Genomic DNA, 20641 nt, shown 5'->3' with positions numbered 1-20641 from the left:
ACGTGTTACAAGTTACTACTATTTAGTGAGTAGAACCTTATAACAGTAAACGAACGAGCCCTTAAAATTTAAAATATATTCAATTTGATCATTGTATGCCAAAAATCGTTTCATTTTCATGAACCAATTAATTAAAATTCCAGCCCTCTAATTGTTGACGCTATTTATTTATTCAATATATTTTTTTTTAATCCACGGAAATTATTTTTTGGCAACAAGTTAGGATGCATAATGTATTTATTTTAGTTATATGTCTAGGTTCATCCCTCCGATATTAGAAGCATCTGCGTTCATCATTTGGTAGTTAGTAATGCCTGAATAATGTTCATGATGTTCGACCTCAATCATTATATTTAATTTGTCTCAATTATCACATGTAACACCTAAATAATCGGAAATGTAAGGCATGAAGATAAATGGTAGGGGTAATATGTTAAGAGCCCTTCAAACAAAATATAATTTGAACAAAGTAACAAGTTTAAATTTTTTTTTTTTTAATTAAATCTCTAATTTGAAATAATATATGCCTCACATCCCTGAAAAAAATTAATTTATATTTTACTCTTATACCCTAAATCTTATAAACTAATTATTTACGTTTCTTCGTCATATCTATTATTGTTCTTCTTCTTCTCCTCTTTTTCTTCTTCTCTCTTTGTCTCGCTTTCTCTGGCTCTCCCTCGCCCAATCTCACTCTCTCTCGCCACCACTCCCTGCTTGAAGAAGGTGGTGGCTATGGCGACGACCATGGTGGTGGAGGCGGCAACATGGAGAAGGTAGTTATGAAGGTAAGTTGGGAGGAGCCGTTGTGGTCACGCGGCGCTCGGAGTTCGATGGTGACGTTGGCCAGTGGCGGTGCTCGTAGTTCGAGAATGGTATTGCATGGTGCGGTGATGGCGGCGTGGTTGGGGTGGGTGATATCCTTAGTGGCGTGGATGGGATGGGAGGCCTTTGGCTTCACAGATCTAGGGTTTGGTGGGTGGATCTAGGGTTTGGTGTGATATATGGATCCAAGATTTTTCGAGTTGATGTCTATGGGTTACTAGGGGTGTCTGGCGGCTAGGGTTAAAGGGAGATGCTAGAGTTTCAAGAATATGCTATCACATATGTCTATGGATTACTACGAGTTATTATGGATTACTACAGTTTCCTATGGATGTCTATATATGACTGAGACCGATTTTCTTTTTTAAAAAAATCATAATTTTTAATATTACGTAGAAAAGAATGAAAGAAAATAGATTCCTACTGAAAAAATACGAAAATGAATAATAATTAAAAAAAGTAATTTGTTCTACGTAAAAAAAATATAGAAAAATGTTCGATGCAAAATGAAAATGTTAAATGCATAATAAAAAATGATAAACACAGTTTAAATATTATTTGGTGCAAATTTCATATTTTGTGTGTGGAGGGCATTTTTGGAATAAAATTTATAAAGGATGTGAAACAAATGTTTAGATACACTTGTCATTTAGTTCCAATAAATTTTGTCACCAGGGACTTATATTTTTTTTTTTTTTTTTTGAGTAAATTCAAGTCCATTACAAGGGGAAGTAGGGGAGGGGGGACTCGAACCTTAGACCGTTACCCTATTGGTAAAGTCTAGGTACCAACTCTCCTAATGAGCGTTGTTTACCAGGAACTTATATCTTAAGGCCCCTATAAGTTATATATGATGAATCATAAAAATAATACTTGAGATTAATCTAATTACAGAATAAAAAAAGAATTCAACAAAGTATGTGACCCCAAATGAATGATTGGTTTTGTTGAGCAATTAAATAGGCTTCTTCAGTGAAACTAAATCACCCCCGTATTTTAATCTAGAACCAATTAGTTACCAACTTATATTTTCGGATTTAAATATGAATTTCTGTGTGTGAAAAATTGACATAGATAGAGAGTCCAAAATTGAAAATTAGGTCACGTTGTGTCATTACTTGTTTAATAATAAATTAAATAATAAAAATGTCTCTTTATCTCCTCGAAATGAGAACTTTGATTTGGTCTTCATTCTTCACCTAATTAATCTATACATGGGATTCCAAATAATTGTACAATCCTCTCAATAATTATTATTTTTAATAGTGGCATTGTTGTAAAATGTCGTATATATGAATGAACCTGCTTAGAAGATTCAAACCAAAATTAATCGCCCATTGGAATTAAAAAAAATTAATACTATTTATTATTTATTTGTTTTTTTTGCTCATCAATTTCACCGAAAATCATGCCATTGGATATTTTGACGTTGACTGCTTCAGTATTTTTCTTTATGTGATTGTCCTTAATTATAATTTATAAACACTCATTTGAATGGCAAAAATTAAGATTTTTATTTTATTTCATATAAAGTTAATAAGAATCCATTATAAATTTCAATTTATTTATAAATATTTAAACAATTTAACTAATTATAAGCATAAAAGATTATGAAAATGAAAACGCGTTCTTGTCAGAGTTGGATATCTTCTATATTCCAAGTATATATACATCGTGTCTGGCAGTAAAGAAAAAGGAGATGCTAATACAAAAAAGTTTATATATATATATATATATATATATATATATATATATTTATATATTTTATTTATTCAATAATGACTTAACTTCCTCCTTAGTTTATTAATGAATTAAAATGTGACATATATAATTAGTAACATGAAATGCTATCCGCGTGGAACGAATCTTACTTAGCCAATTAAAGTTACAAAATTAAAGTGATTCTTGATGTAACTGCAAAGTAAATTTAATTTTAGTAACAAAACAAGGAAGAAGAGAACAAATAAATTACACATCAAATATAAAGTGATTTTATTTAATTTAATTTGTATATTTATTTAATTTAATTTTCCAAAAATAACCATGAAAATAAAAAATAAAAACCCTGCAAGATATGAATAGAACAATAAACAGGCTGCTGCGCTGGTCCCCTCCCCAGAAAAAAAGCTAAATTTTTTTCGTATAATATAAAGATGAAGACTTTTTCAACAGTGTTGAATTATTGCATCACAAAGATCAAAATGTAATAGTGACATTTTTAATTAAATATTAATATTATTTTGTTTGGCAGACAATGATAAACAAAAATAAATGCCAGCAAATATTATTATTATTGTTAACTATTACTAGTCAAAAGTCAAGTTGTTTCCAAACATGCATTGCCAGCCAATGAATGGTGAAAAACTTGTAATTTTTATTGCAGTTTAAGTTTGTACAAATATTTAACCATGGTTAGTTAAGCACTGACATTGGCAAAATTTAAGCTATAAAAAGGGGATGTATGGTTGGATAGAAAGAACAAGCATAAACGCAAAGAAAATGGGAAGTAAAAGAAATATGGCTTCTCTCTCTGCATTTGTGCTTGTGGCTATCTTTGCTATTTGCTTCCCTTCAATAGCTAATGCTAACTACAAATACTCTTCCCCTCCTCCTCCTTACGTCTATAGCTCCCCACCACCGCCGCCGCCGGTGTATCTATACAAGTCTCCACCACCACCCCCTTACGTCTACAAGTCACCACCACCACCCACACCGGTGTACAAGTATAAGTCACCACCACCGCCCACCCCCGTCTACAAGTACAAGTCACCACCACCACCCACACCGGTGTACAAGTACAAGTCGCCACCACCGCCCACGCCCGTCTACAAGTACAAGTCACCACCCCCACCAACTCCGGTCTACAAATACAAGTCACCACCACCACCAACACCGGTCTACAAGTACAAGTCACCACCACCGCCAACTCCGGTGTACAAGTACAAGTCACCACCCCCACCAACCCCGGTGTACAAATACAAGTCACCACCACCACCAACACCGGTTTACAAGTACAAGTCACCACCACCGCCAACTCCAGTCTACAAGTACAAATCTCCCCCACCGCCCACCCCCGTCTACAAATACAAGTCTCCACCACCACCCACCCCGGTCTACAAATACAAATCTCCACCACCACCAACTCCGGTTTACAAGTACAAATCTCCACCACCACCCACTCCAGTCTACAAGTACAAGTCTCCACCACCACCTACCCCCGTGTACAAATACAAGTCTCCACCACCACCCACTCCGGTGTACAAGTACAAATCTCCACCACCACCCACTCCAGTCTACAAGTACAAGTCTCCACCACCACCCACTCCCGTCTACAAGTACAAATCTCCACCACCACCCACCCCCGTCTACAAGTACAAGTCGCCACCACCACCCACCCCCGTCTACAAATACAAATCTCCCCCACCACCAACTCCGGTGTACAAATACAAATCTCCACCACCACCCACCCCCGTCTACAAGTACAAATCCCCGCCACCACCCACCCCCGTCTACAAATATAAGTCTCCACCACCACCCACCCCCGTCTACAAATACAAATCTCCCCCACCACCAACTCCGGTGTACAAGTACAAATCCCCACCACCACCCACCCCCGTCTACAAATACAAGTCCCCACCACCCCCCACCCCAGTTTACAAATACAAGTCCCCACCACCACCAACCCCAGTTTACAAGTACACTTCTCCACCTCCTCCCCACCACTACTGAGAAACTAAGTTAAATCAAACATCCAAGTAAGTTTATCTCCACACATTACAAATCCATGCACTTTACTTTTAATTAATTTCATTAATCATTGAATAAGTAAGTATGTTGTAATAATTAAATTCAATGTATAATTGGTTATGCAGGAAAAGGAGAATGTCTGAAGTATAAAGTTTTATTCAAGAGAGAACGAAAGCGAAGGATCCATGCAGAAAGAAAAAAAAAGGCGATAGAATATTATAATAATTAATATATATATATATATATGCCTAATGCAGACAGCCACTCCTCATCATTTGTATCTTTGTTTTGTTTAATATTATATTGTACGTAGTTTCATTTGCATGTGTTTGCATCTTGAATTCTGTTTAATATTTTTATTATTATTATTATTTTATAATCTCTTAGCAGAATGCAGAGGTTTTTTTCTATCAAATAAAATGTTCAGTTTTCATTTCAGATTTTTTTGTCCCTTCTTTCGTGTTCATCAATTTGAAACCAAATTATAATTAATTTAAATTCTTGAAAAATAAAAGAATATTTATGAACATAAAAAATGATGATAATATTGAAAGTTAAAGATCCAATAATATATATATTTAATTATACTAGTTTAAGATTAATTAATATGATTACGACCGGTGGCTATTCTTTTCATATTAAGACAATTACACGGCTTGGCTCGAGCCGGATATTTGTTATGGCTTCATGGCTTGTGGACAAAACTCATTGCCCACGTCGAATCTACTCTTTTGACTTGTTTGTGACATTTATCCTTGTCCTTTTCTGCTTTGTTTTTTTAATTTAAATATGTAAATTGGAAAAGAGAAAATCGTGTTTTTCTTCTATTTATCTAAATTGGAATTATATGTCTTGCTATGGAAAAGATATTTACCTGTTTAAATAAGCATTTTAGATTGAATTAGGGTTGGTTACGCTAACTATAGCATAAAATGAGTTGGATATATATTTTATAGAAGTAAACTAATCCTGATATTTTTTGTTATATTAAAGTTTTCTGCCTTATGAGAGTGTCGTTTATTTCTCTCATATCCTACATCGGGTGAAATACACTGGGTAGATCTTTTCCATTCATATACACACAAACACCCACACCCACATTGGTATGTGTAGATCAACGGTAAAAAATCACCCGGTGTAACTTTCACCGGGTGTAGGATAGATAAAACCTCTCATATATCTTTGTTTATAAGCTATTAATTATAAGAATGTAGATTAATCCACTGCACCTATATAAATGGTCAGCTGCGGGTTCTTTTATTACAAAAAATAAAAATTCCCGTCATTGCAAACACATCACAAAAATTAGTCAATTATTTTAATTTATTTTTCTATTTCTATCTCAAAAATTCCAAATCATCTTACACACTAAACCACTATATATATTTAGTTCCTCATTAACATTAATCCTCATAATTTATCTCACTCAAAGAATTGGCAATTAATATACATAACGTGCTATTGGGTCCTCAACTTCAGTATTATTATTGCGAATAAAGTATATTCCTCAAATGTGCCAAAATAATGTTGCATTATTTTAGCAATTTGGTACCCACAAAAAAAAATAATAAATAATAAAATAATAAAAATAATAATTAAAAAGAAAAACTGGGTACTAAAATTTGAGAAGGGGCGAAAGGTGGACGAAGACATGTCGACATGATCTGATAATGTGGGCCCAAGCGCGGAGGCTGGAAAATTAATCAGCTTCTCAATCATGGAATTTAATGCCACGTCATCTGAAAATTCACACCATTATTTTTGTATTATTGCAAACTTGAAATTTTCAGCACGTTCAAAAAATAATATACATTTAAATTTAATATATTTTCCCCCATTCAGTTTTATTAATAAATATATATTTTTAATTGCTATATAGTTTTTTGCAGTTCACACCGACACAATTTGATAGAGAAATCAATTAATTTTATAAATATCCATGAGTAAAAGACAATAAATTATCTGATCGGGAAATGATGAATTATGACAAAAATAAATTAACGTTACTACGTGCATGCACGTCGTACCCTCTGCCAGATTTACAAAATTTTATTAATTAAATAAGGTATAAAAGGTTGACTTGTCAGTACGCCACCGGCTGCTTTCATACATAGACTTTTCTCTTCAATATTATTATTATTTATTTATTTTGATATTAGTTGATTTGATTTTTTATAATTTGAATTTAATAGCTCTACCATTACAGGCCATTTATTTTCTTTACTGTTTTAGAACAATAATCATGAACAATATCATGTAAATTTACGTAAAATTAATATCATGGATATTTATCACTTTTCGCTTTCTTTTATACTGTAACGATTTGAAATTTTTCAGTACCACAAGTTACGGTTGGTATGCGGTAATGGTCTTAAATTTTGGTAACGACCGTACAAAATCGACCACCATTAATCAAGACGCATGCAGACAAATTTAGTTGAAGATGAGGGTTCATTGCATTTGGCAATCTTATATTTACAAAAAATCTTATATATATTATTATTTTTTTTAATTATTTTGCAAACTACCCTAAAACTCATCATTTAGTACGTTTTGTGCTAAAAAAAGTGAATTATAGATGTATTTGGGCTAATATTATTAATACATGGGTTTTTTTAGCAATTCGAAAAATGTAGAATAAATTTTTATTTACATTTCACTCCTGATAATAACTACAAATTGTATTAGATTCTACATACTAATACATTTTAATTTCTTGTCTGTCAAGGATCTAATTTACTAGTATGTGAGTAACTTTTCATTGGGCAATAAATAAAAGAAAAAAAGAAGTTAAATTCATGATATTAATTAAATTTCTGTAAATCTACATTGTGGGGTTAATTGTTCGTAATAATAGGCTCTAAAATAGTCAGAAAAAATATTAAATAAAAATGAAAATGGTCATTTTTTAGATAAGATTTTTTTAAATAGAAATTACAAAAATTATGTATATGCATATGACATAGACTAATCCACCGTAGTAGGTTCCACGTACTTGACTATAAGTTGTAGTAATTAAATTAAAATAAAATGACTGATTGGGACATTTAATTTAAATATTTATATATATACCAAGAACAAGAAAATTACATAAATCATCATCAACAACTGATTGAATATAATGCTGAAACAAATGAAAAGGACTGGAAAACGTTTCATCACGTCTACTAACATAATGCTATATTTTTATTATTTATAAAATATACCCCTATATTTGTATTATTTACACATTTCACCATATTCATGCTCAATTATGAAGATTTACAAAGTTGGTTAAGAAATAATGGTGCAAGATAACGCGTAGGAGCCAGAGTTGATTTTCATTTTTTTTTTCCGGAATATAATTATCTCATTAATTAGTCAAATGAAAAAATGAGTTGTTCCAAACATGTATTACCAGCCAATCAAGGGTTAGATAATTGTAATTATTAAATTTGAAAAAAAGATTTAACCATGATCAATAATGCACAAACTGAAGCTATAAAAAGGGGATGGAGAGTTGGCTAAAGAGAACAAGCATAAACGCAAAGAAAATGGGAAGTAAAAGAAATATGGCTTCTCTCTTTGCAGTTGTGCTTGTTGCAATCTTTGCTATTTGCTTCCCTTCAATAGCTAATGCTAACTACCAATACTCTTCCCCTCCTCCTCCTTACGTCTATAGCTCCCCACCACCGCCGCCGCCGGTGTATCTATACAAGTCTCCACCACCACCTCCTTACGTCTACAAGTCCCCACCACCACCCACACCAGTGTACAAGTACAAGTCTCCACCACCACCCACCCCCGTCTACAAGTACAAGTCACCACCCCCGCCCACTCCGGTGTACAAGTACAAGTCACCACCCCCACCAACCCCGGTATACAAATACAAATCACCACCACCACCAACACCGGTTTACAAGTACAAGTCACCACCACCGCCAACTCCAGTCTACAAGTACAAATCTCCCCCACCACCCACCCCCGTCTACAAATACAAATCTCCACCACCACCCACTCCCGTTTACAAATATAAGTCTCCACCACCACCAACACCGGTTTACAAGTACAAGTCACCGCCACCGCCAACTCCAGTCTACAAGTATAAATCTCCCCCACCACCCACTCCCGTCTACAAATACAAATCTCCACCACCACCAACACCCGTTTACAAGTACAAATCTCCACCACCACCCACCCCGGTCTACAAATACAAATCCCCACCACCACCCACCCCGGTTTACAAATACAAATCCCCACCACCACCCACCCCAGTTTACAAGTACAAGTCTCCACCACCACCAACACCCGTTTATAAGTACAAATCCCCACCACCCCCAACTCCAGTATACAAATACAAGTCTCCACCACCACCAACACCCGTTTACAAGTACAAATCCCCACCACCACCCACCCCAGTTTACAAATACAAGTCCCCACCACCACCAACCCCAGTTTACAAGTATACTTCTCCACCTCCTCCACACCACTACTGAGAAACTAAGTCATCCTACGTAAGCTTCCCCATATTACATATAATGCATGCATGCATTTTACGTTAACAATGCCTCATACGACTGCACGAGTGCTTTAAACTGCATTGAAGTATTTTCAAGTTCCACCTGTATTATATTCTGCATTAATTATTTTTACATGAATTAGTAATTAACGATGAGTATTTTGAATGCAGACACTAAATTAAGTTTTATTTGTTATGCATGCAGGTAAAGGAGAATGTCTGAAATTGCGAGTTTTTTTTATTGAAAGAGAATGAAAGCCACGGATCCATGCATGAAGAAAGAAAAGCGAAAGAATATTATAATTATTTAATAGCCTATCCTCTTCATTAATTATTACATGTTTTTTTTATTAATGTGTGTTTAATTTCGTTTGTACGTAATTTCATTTTGTAGTGCATATGTTGTCCCATCTTTGTGTTTATTAATATTTTTATTTTATTATAATCTCTCAGCAGAATATATAATGACGAATAAATTGGAAAAAATTTGTGGTGTTTACCAAGCAAAACCTTCCATTGGTAAAGAAAGGTTTATTGCATTTCAAACCCTTTATATTTACTGTACTTATTAAATATATATATATATATATATATATATATATATATATATATATATATATATATATATATATATATATATATATATATATATATATATTATTTTAATTAATTAACGAAAAATCCTAAATATATAAGTAATTTTTTTTTTTTAGAAAACTACCAGACCTAAAAAATGATAATTTAGGGAGTTGTCGTGTGTGCTAAAAAAATGTATCATAAGATTATTAGAATATACTCTGGACAATATAACAAATTTGCATTAAATTTTGCTGACTATTGACTAATTAATGCATTTAATTTCTTGCACGTCAAAAGACCAATTCTAATTTACTAGGCAGTATAGTCTGATTCATTCAAGGAAAATAATGAGTAAAAATGTAAAATTATTAAGTAAATTGATTTTCATGTTTGGTTACAAGGTAAAATGTTACGTAATGTAATTAAGAGGAAAAAATGGAAAAAAAAATTACACTAAAATTAAGAAAATTCATTTTCCTCAAAAGAATATACCATGTAATTTTCCTCTGTCCCTTCTCTCTCTCCTCTCTCTCTCTTTCTTCTCTCTCTTATGTCTTATTCTCTTTTCCTCATCCTCACACACATCATAACAATAAATTATTAAAATATATTCATATTAACAGTTTTTTTTAACATTGTAGTCTTAATAGAAAATACAATTACTCCATTTGATAATTCATTACTCCCTCTGTCCCATACTATATGTCTTTTCAGAGAGTTTTTCTTGTCCCAAATTATTTGTCATTTTAGATTTTCAATGCATCATTAATTGCACTATTTTCAAATTTATCCTTTATAACTCCTAATTAGTTAGTTGTAAAACAATTAATGTCAAGGATATATTAGTATTTTCCTATGTTTTTTACTATAATCTATACACATTTATTGATTTTCTTAATATGTGTGAAACAACCCAAAACGTCATTTAAATTGGGACGGATGGAGTATTATTTTCACTTTTTTCCTCGAAACCAAATAAAATGAAGGAGAACAATTTTCCACAAAGTCATTTTAATCACCACTTTCCCTAGGAACCAAACACTTAGAATTTCAAAAATTCTTGATTTCCCTTTCTGTTGCATTTTCATTTTTCACATTTCAAAATTATGATCCAATCAGAGCCTATATATGTGAGTAAACTTTTTAGCGGGAAAATATGAACAAGAACAAAAGAAGAATCCAAGACAATACCCTAAAATAGTCGCCCAAAGTTAAGATTAAATTATGAAAAAAATTCCTCTTGTTTGGGTGATTACAATCAACCCCTCTACTATGAATCTTCTTAAACGTCAACTCTTGTGCTGTCAAATTCAACATAATTTTTTATATTTCGTGGAATGCTCTCTAGTTTGTACTCGTTTTGTGCAAAAACGAAGTTTCTGATGCACCACAATCTGATATTTACGAGCCAGGAGACATATCTTGTTTCAGAATATGGAGCTCGAATGGGGTAAGATGAATGTAAACTGAAGAGTTTTAGAATATTCCACTAAATTTAACCTGCAAGTGTGAATGTGTAAGAAAATTTATAGTTGATGAGGTAATTGTAATTATCCAAACATTATTGATTTTTTTTGTATTTAACCTTAATTAAGAAGTGACCGCAATTTAACCATTCGAATAATATATCGACAGAAGTAGATGCCACGTACTTGACTAAGTTGTGGTAATTAAATCAAATGAATGATTGGGACATTTGAAAACTGGCAAATTATCAAGAAATTTATATAAATCATTATCAAAAACTGATTGGATGTTGAATACTCTGCCTGAAACACGACCAGATACATTTAACCATGTCTAGATTAAATTTATAATTCTATACTTGTATATTAATTTTATAAAATATATACATATATTTTTATGATTTAATATTTCACCATACGTCTGCCATAATATATTTTTAGGGCACGCCGTTTCCTGTATCCCCGTTTCCATGACATTTTCATGTTTATGCAAACTTACATTTAAATTTATAAATTCACTTTTTTTTAAAGTCAGAATAGAATGCACCAAATACATTTGAGATTTGATAAATGTCGTTCGAGCTTTAATAATATCGTTACGACTTCAAACGTGATTTTGACCATTTTTAATTCTTAATTTTGCAAAACCCGAAAAATAAAATTTGTAGTATTCTGAGCTAGTTTTCTAATCCAACTTGAATCATCAAAATTGGATGCCGGACGAGAAAGATATACATGAATCAATGGATACTGACCACAACTTTGATGTATTGAGGTATCTAAAATTCTAAATGTGACTCATTCATGCATAACTTTGTCACACGGCATCTAATCTAGCGGATTTAAGTTGGACTAGAAAGTTAACCCAAAGGACTACAGTTTTCGTGTTTCGAATTTTGCCAAAATCAAAATAGGAATATGTCAAAATCAGGTTAGAAGTCAAAACGACATTAGTAAAATTGAAACGACATTTAACATTTCAGAATACATTTCAATAATACATTTAATTTAAATATCTTCCATTTATGATGAATATTCATTTCCCCACCATTTAAGTGTGATTTGTCTTCTTCTCCATGTTTTAATAAGTAAATATAGGAAAAATATCTTCTTTTCTTTTTAGTCCCTCATAAATCTTGGAAACATAGACATGTGGTTGTTTCCATGCCCATATTTAAACTAGTGGAAAACACTATTTTTGGCATGTTACTAACTCTTGGAACTTTAAATATTTAAAATTGTTAAAATTGTATGATACAATAATATCCTGCACGTAGGGATGTAAACGAATCGAATGCATGATCGTTCAATTTTTTTTTTTTTATCGAACTTAATAAATTGTGTCTAAATGAGATTGGATCAACAATTGAGTTGAATAATTCGACCGAACTTTAATTTGCATATATAGAAGACAAATCAAGTTTCGAGTAACTTGATTTGTATACAGCATTTTCGGTCCCGAGTTTTATAAAATACGCGACTCCTAATTAGTTTAAATATATGATAAAAAAAATTAAAATTTTGGAAATGAAAATTTAGAAAAAAGTTCAATTTTAAATCAATGAATTCATCAAAAAAACTAAATTAATTAATTCATCTAATATTTTGAATTTCAATAATGTTCTAACTCCAATTATCCAATCAAGCCTCACCATCCAATTTATTGTGTATATCAATCATTAAAGAAATATGCATACAACAAATGTATGTATTTCATATCTAGAGCATCCACTAAAACGCGTTGGAGCCAGAGTTGATCTTTTCAAGAATATAATTAATTTCATTAATTAGTAATAATTTATTGCTTAATTTCTTCAATAAACATCTGGCATATAAATTAGTTACTACATTATAACCAGGAAACAAGAAGTACATGAATAATACATAATGCAGTTAATTAAGGTTTTGCGCGTGGAACTAATCTTACTTAACCATTTAAAGTTACATAGTAAAGTGATAGTTGATGTTACTGCAAATAAAATTTACCCACAAGACCAAAAAGAAATTAAACATATACATATTTTAATTTTTTTTTTTTTCATTTTTATTGTAATTATATATTTATGTATAGATATAGTAACAGTACTGCAAAATTATTTCTGGTCCCCAGGCCAGAAAATTGTGTAAAGTCTTTCCAGACACGTTTTCAAAGCTATTTAATTCCTTTTTATCTATTTTTTTACCATAGGAAGACTTTTCTTGTGTTGAATTATTGCATCACAAATCTCCAATTATAAAATAGCTAGTTACATTATTAATACTTAAACAAATGGAAGCATCTAATTAATATTAAACTATTGATAGTCAATATTGTCGAGTTGTTTCAAACATGTAATGCCAGCCCATCTAGAGTTAAATAATTAAGTAATGTTAATTAGTTTTGTACAAAAGATTTAACCATGATTAGTTTAGCGTTGCGCTATAAAAAGAGGACGGATGGTTGGACAGAAAACATAAGCATAAACACAAAGAAAATGGGAAGTAAAAGAAATATGGCCTCTCTCTTTGCAGTTGTGCTTGTTGCAATCTTTGCTATTTGCTTCCCTTCAATAGCTAATGCTAACTACCAATACTCTTCCCCTCCTCCTCCTTACGTCTATAGCTCCCCACCACCGCCGCCGCCGGTGTATCTATACAAGTCTCCACCACCACCTCCTTACGTCTACAAGTCCCCACCACCACCCACACCGGTGTACAAGTACAAGTCCCCACCACCACCAACTCCGGTGTACAAGTACAAGTCGCCACCACCGCCCACACCCGTCTACAAGTATAAGTCGCCACCACCGCCGACTCCGGTGTACAAATACAAGTCGCCACCACCGCCCACTCCCGTCTACAAGTACAAGTCACCACCACCGCCAACTCCGGTGTACAAGTACAAGTCACCACCCCCACCAACCCCAGTCTACAAGTACAAATCACCACCACCACCCACCCCAGTCTACAAATACAAATCACCACCACCACCAACTCCCGTATACAAGTACAAATCTCCACCACCGCCTACCCCCGTCTACAAATATAAGTCTCCACCACCACCCACTCCGGTCTACAAGTACAAGTCACCGCCACCACCTACCCCGGTCTACAAGTACAAATCTCCACCACCACCCACTCCCGTGTACAAGTACAAATCTCCGCCACCACCCACCCCCGTCTACAAGTACAAGTCTCCACCACCACCAACTCCGGTCTACAAGTACAAATCTCCACCACCGCCCACCCCCGTCTACAAGTACAAGTCTCCACCACCACCAACTCCAGTGTACAAGTACAAGTCTCCACCACCACCAACCCCCGTCTACAAATACAAATCACCACCACCACCCACTCCAGTCTACAAGTACAAGTCTCCACCACCACCAACCCCTGTCTACAAGTACAAGTCACCACCACCACCAACTCCGGTGTACAAGTATAAATCTCCACCACCGCCCACCCCTGTTTACAAGTACAAGTCTCCACCACCACCCACTCCCGTCTACAAGTACAAGTCTCCACCACCACCCACACCTGTCTACAAGTACAAATCTCCACCACCACCAACACCGGTCTACAAATACAAATCCCCACCACCACCCACCCCAGTTTACAAATATAAGTCTCCACCACCCCCAACTCCGGTGTACAAATACAAATCTCCACCACCACCGACCCCAGTTTACAAATACAAGTCTCCACCACCACCTACCCCAGTTTACAAGTACAAATCCCCACCACCACCCACCCCAGTTTACAAGTACACTTCTCCTCCTCCTCCTCACCACTACTAAGAAACTAAGTCAAATCAAACATCCCAAGTAAGCTTCACTACACTCTCTCCTTTCATTATACAATGCTTACTTTAATATATAATGCTTCATTTGATTGCACAACAGCCTTAAACTGCATTAATCAATTAAATCTTAATAATCATTCATTTGCAGTTCTAATAATGAAATTCAATTGCAGTTGTGCTGCAGGAAAAATGAGGATGTCTGAAATTGCAAGTTTCTAGTGAGAGAGAGAGTGAATGAAACCGATGGATCCATGCACGAAGAAAGAATATTATCCTGTTTTGTTAATGTACGTAGTTTCGTTTGTAGTGCATGTGTTGGCCCATCTTTTTATTGTGTTTAATATTATTATTATTTATTATTTTTCTTATTTTATAATCTCTTGGCAGAACCCAAGAGGTTTTTTATTATCAAATAAAACGTTCGATTGTCTTTTTCAGATTTGTCTTCCTTCTGTCATATCCCATTATTATTGAAAAAAAAATATTTGTAGGAAAAAGAAAACGACAATAAAATATTTAAAATAAGTAAACCCTAATTCTCGGATCAAGCCATAGTTGACTAATGACTGGACGTGCTACTATTATTTGACTGACGTGTACACGAATTTGGCTCGTCAAGCCATGTTAAAGCCGGCGGCTCCTAATTATGGCTTCATGGCTTGTGGATAAAGTCACTGTCGACGTCGAATTTATTCTTTTGACCAACCTTTTTTTTTTCCTTTTTCTTTTTAAGGTTTGTCTTTTAAATTTAAATATGTAATTAAGAAGGGCTTAATTCCACTTTGCACCCTTGAAATATACCATTTTAGCACTTTGCACCCTCGAAATAAATTAATAGCACTTTGCACCCTCGAAATACAATAAATCATGCATAATGCACCCCAAATGAATTTTTAAAGCTAAAAAATATAAATCTAATATTTTTAGTGATATTTTTTTAGAACGCCAAATGTCAAATATTTTTTTTATTCATCAATCATTTTGAAACTATAAAGTTTAAGAATAAAAATACATTTCATCAACATATTTAAAAATTATATTTTTTATCAAAATAAAATATTTTACGAAAAAAAATCATTCAGCTATTCCGTTATCAAGTTATCTGAAAATCATATTTCCTTCTAAATATTTTCACCTAATATTTTTAAACAGTTACATAAAAGATCCATTAATCGAATAATTTAGTGATAAAAGCTTATTTTTTATTTTTCTTTTGTAAGAAAATGTAGTTTTTTTTAATACTCCGGTGTAATTTTTATTTTTTCGCACTTTGTCCGCTCGAAATTAGGTTTGAAGTTCAAGAAAATAACAATTTTTTTTTTTATTTTGTACTCGGAAAATAAAAACACCAATGAAAAATGAAATTGCCTTTATTATTCAATTGAGGGTGCATTGTGAATGATTTATTGTGTTTTGAGGGTGCAAAGTGCTATTATTATTTTTCGAGGGTGCAAAGTGCCAAAATGGTATATTTCAAGGGTGCAAAGTGGAATTAAGCCAATTAAGAAGTAACTTAGAATACATAATGAGTGACACTCTGCAGCTGATCTCAGATTTAATTAAATAAATAGGTCTCTTAAGGCCGAGATTAAGCATTTTAGAATTTAGATTAAATTAAATTTAGGATTTAAAAAAATGTAATTTAATATTAGAGTTTCAATAATTAAATTTAATATTATAATAGTACACAACTATTGCGAAAAAAGTAAAGCAGATTCCCTAGATGTGCAAAAAATAATGAATTGAAATAGAATTATTATAGCAATTGAGTACCCAAAAAGGCTAAAGTATTATAAAGAAAAAAATGGCTGCTACATGGAAAAAAAGTAATATATGAGACAAAATAATTAATTAATATATAAAAGGTGGAAGACAAGATCTGATATGGTGGGCCCCAAACAGGAGGCTTGAAATTAATTGAAGTTATTAATTTCTCTGTATTATTGCATAATTTAAGTTATTAAATATTATTTTCCAAGAGAAGAGAGTAGGTTCACCTACTCCCTTTTAAATATATAAATATATTAAATTATTTTTTTACCCAGGAAAATACATTTTAAGAATTAAGATGATTTCTAGATGCGTAAAATGTACAAAAGAAATCCATTTTCAATTAAAATATTACTGGATATTAGATGTTACACCTGATTATTTGTACCACATATATTTGAATTGTATATATAATTACATAATTATCCATTAAACACACATATATATAGGTGTAAATGGATGACGTGTACGGTTCAAATACACCCAGTATCCCGGTATAACTATATTTACCATTTGTCACCGACAGAAATTCATTGAAAAAGTAAAAAAAAAAAAAATATATATATATATATATATATATATATATATATATATATATTAATTATTGTAGAAAATGTAAGTAGTTTAATTTGGACGTGCATGGACCTTTCTGCTACCATTTAATGAATTGGGTTGACTTCAAAGTCACCGGCGGTACAGATCCATCCATTGACTTTTCTCTTCAATTTTTAATTACATTATTTATGTTTATGTTTTAATTTTGCCTCAATTTAACTAATCTTGGTTCATAACCCAATATTGATGTTAATTTTGACCATCACAGCCGGTTGGCCCCCGATCAGTCGTCCTTGACCGTCAGTCTTTTACGTTGATTTTATTTCTTTTTCTTTTTTTTGAATTTTTTTGTGAATTTGTTTTCGCCACCGCGGCAGTCCGTTAGTGGTCGTAAAAAAATATTTTCTAAAAAAATGTGAGAATGAGGATTAATGTGATATATTTGTTAAAATGAGTATCAGTGTGCAATATTTACTAAGTTATGATATTAAATTATTAATATGGATGAAATTGATATAAATTATATTTTAAATGGTATTTTGGGTAAGAGACAAGGGATGCATTTTTTCTTTTGCAAGACTGATTTTTAGTTTAGATAGAAGTGCAAATTAGTCATCTTCAATTCCTTGGATTTATATGCAATTCGCCCAATAAATAATTAACATTAATCCACGGTTCGTTAGAGAACATATTGTTGATGTAATTGTGACTGATTAAGTTTTGTAGAATTAACCACCTAATTAATTAATATTTATGATCAAATTGTTCTTTCAATTGGAGTAACATCAACGCAGTTGGGACAAAGACCTATACTCAATGCAAGACTACTTTTGTTTTTCCAAATGTTGAAAAAATAATACGTAATATATATATATAAATTTAAAATTGAGTTAATTAAAAAATATTAATCTATATAAATGAAAGAGGCCTAGAAGCTAGAAGATAGCAAATATGGGTTACAAAGAAAATAGTTCAAAGCAGCTCTCAACAATTATGGCCACCCTTTTGGTGGTATTATTTTCACTAATTATTAGCTTCCCTTCCCAAGCCACCGCAAAGTATGATTACAATCCTCCACCACCACCACCGCCGGAGAAACCCTACGTTTATAAGTCACTTCCTCCGCCTCCAGAAAAACCCTACTTTTTCCCCTACTATTACGTACCACCTCCGAAGAAGTCTCACGTTTACATATCACCTCCACCGCCGCCTCCAGAAAAACCCTACGGCTACAAGTCACCGCCACCACCCAAGAAGAATTCACCGTCACCTCCTCCGCCTCCAAAAAAACCCTACTTTTTCCCCTACTATTACGTATCACCTCCGAAGAAATCTCACGTTTATAACAAGTCACCTCCTCCACCGCCGCCTCCGAGAAAACCCTACGGCTACAAGTCACCGCCATGCACCACCCAAGAAACCCTACGTTTAAGTCACTCCCTCCACCACCGCCTCTCAAGAAACCCTACTTACGTTTATAAGTCACCTTCGAAAAAACCCTACCTTTTCCCCGATGTCTATCACTTATTACCTCCGAGGAGATCTTACGTTTATAGGTCACCTCCTCCATTGCCGAATCCGGAGAGACCATACGTCTACAAGTCCCCTTCGCCACCATCACCACCATAATACATACGTACACGTTTTTACGTATAATATATTTGTGTACGTATACGTTGCATTTCATGCAAAATGTGTTCTTTTACGTATTTGTGCTACGTTTTTTTACTAGGTTTTGTTATTGTGATCCTTTTAATATAATCCTCCTTAAATAAATAAATGTGTGCGGTTTCCAGAGAGGGTTAATTGTGATCATTGTTTAATTTTCCCTTGTACTAACTAGTTAATTACCATGTGACACGTGCTATAAATAATTCAAAATTCTTATTCTGACCCATAAAATACAATACGAGATTTGTCAAGAAAGATTGTAGAATTTTGTGACACCATCAACCCAGTCAAATCCAGTTGGCTATATTTACAAATTTGTATTAAATTCTGCTGACTAGTGCATTTAATTTCTTGCACATCAATGAACTTTCAGTGGGAAAATACGAAAAAAAATAAATCCATTATACTAATTTTATTTAAAGGGTAAATTACGACTGCCCTAAGCCATGAGACATGGTCAAAGTACGAAAAAAACTCTACTGTTTGGATAATTACAACTATCCGTCATCTATGAATCTTCTTACACATTCACTTTTATGGTGTTAAATTCAACATAATCTTCTAAATTTCGTGGAATGTTGTATAGTTTGTATTCGTTTTGTGCAAAATAGAGTTCTTGATGCACCACACTCTCATATTTACAAGCCAAGAGAGACACATTTTATGATCATCTTGTTTTAAAATGTCAAGCTCGAATGAATAAAACGGGTACAAAATCGAAAATATTCCATATAATCTAAAAGATTCCATTAAATTTGACAACGCAAAGGTGGACTTGTAAAAAAATTTATAGTTGATATGTAATTGTAACTATCCAAACAGGATGGACATTTTTGTAATTTAACCATACATTATGGGTGGTTGTAATTTACCTTTTATTAAATTTAGGTGGGTGACTCTAAAATAGTGAGGAAGTAATATTATATACCCCGTTTGGTTAGAGAGATTAGTCATTACTACCAAATAATTAGACTTTGTTTGATGTTTGATATACACAATAACTTTACAAAGTACAAAAGCATTGGTGTTTAAAAGCATAGTAGTTAAACTCGCGAGATACCGCGATATATATTACGATCCCAATCAAAACGATACAACTCGTAATATGTATCGGCTATGCATAAATACCATTAAATATCGCGAGATATCGTATCGTATCGCCATATCACGATACGGTACGATATTAGTCAAAATATTAAAAAAAATTAAAAAAAAAAAAAAAAAAGAAGAAGAAGAAAACGAAATATTCACATTATCCGGGCCTGAAAACGAATTTTAATATTATTTAATGTTTTATTTACATATATTAGATTCAAGAAATTTACATGCCAAGTTTTATATTGATAAGAGAAAATAGGAAAAGACCAAAGTTGGAGTTCATGAAGTTGAAGAGATTGATGAACATGAGGATGGAGACACTCGTCTGAAATTGGTGAATGAAAAAAATTTAAGTTACATTGATCTTGAAGATTATGAGTGATAGATTAGTTTTTTACAAATTAAGGATCAAAATTTGAACTTTGTTGGTGTTATTTTTATGAGCAGTTTTGACTTATGTCCTATTTTATGATATATTTTATGATAGATTTTTTTTTAAGAAATTAGGAATGAGCGGTTTGACTTTAAAATATTAAATTTTACATTTTTATAGTAGTTTTATTATGTAGATATATATATTTTATTATTTTTAATAGTTGGTTAAATATCGTACGATAAGATACGATAACGATAAGATACGATACACCGAGG

The 20641-nt window shown here is 32.9% G+C and overlaps 3 protein-coding genes across 4 annotated transcripts; all 3 read left to right on the top strand.

Moving 5' to 3' along the window:
• The first annotated feature begins 3208 nt into the window (after positions 1–3208).
• LOC148771973 (uncharacterized) lies at positions 3209–5010 on the top strand. The gene is made up of 2 exons (XM_088815787.1): positions 3209–4580; positions 4698–5010. The coding sequence occupies exon 1, from the start codon at positions 3283–3285 to the stop codon at positions 4552–4554; it is 1272 nt and encodes a 423-aa protein (XP_088671913.1). The 5' UTR covers positions 3209–3282; the 3' UTR covers positions 4555–4580; positions 4698–5010.
• A 3038-nt stretch (positions 5011–8048) lies between these two features.
• LOC148771972 (uncharacterized) lies at positions 8049–9579 on the top strand. Its single transcript, XM_088815786.1, has 2 exons — positions 8049–9065; positions 9276–9579. Exon 1 carries the CDS (start codon positions 8064–8066, stop codon positions 9045–9047), a length of 984 nt encoding a protein of 327 aa, XP_088671912.1. The 5' UTR covers positions 8049–8063; the 3' UTR covers positions 9048–9065; positions 9276–9579.
• A 3923-nt stretch (positions 9580–13502) lies between these two features.
• Positions 13503–15333, top strand: LOC148771971 (uncharacterized). 2 transcript variants are annotated; one of them, XM_088815784.1, is made up of 2 exons: positions 13503–14918; positions 15070–15333. In XM_088815784.1, exon 1 carries the CDS (start codon positions 13515–13517, stop codon positions 14889–14891), a length of 1377 nt encoding a protein of 458 aa, XP_088671910.1. In that variant the 5' UTR covers positions 13503–13514; the 3' UTR covers positions 14892–14918; positions 15070–15333. The 2 variants fall into 2 exon arrangements, with proteins under 2 accessions (XP_088671910.1, XP_088671911.1); XM_088815785.1 differs by having other exon boundaries at positions 13556–14918; positions 15045–15333.
• Positions 15334–20641: the final 5308 nt, after the last annotated feature.

Source organism: Erythranthe guttata, chromosome 3 (assembly GCF_056151865.1).
Source record: "Erythranthe guttata isolate IM_541 chromosome 3, IM_541, whole genome shotgun sequence".
Taxonomy (NCBI): domain Eukaryota; kingdom Viridiplantae; phylum Streptophyta; class Magnoliopsida; order Lamiales; family Phrymaceae; genus Erythranthe; species Erythranthe guttata.
The sequence above is the reverse complement of the archived record's forward strand: the minus strand, read 5'-3'. Positions and strand labels throughout refer to the sequence as shown.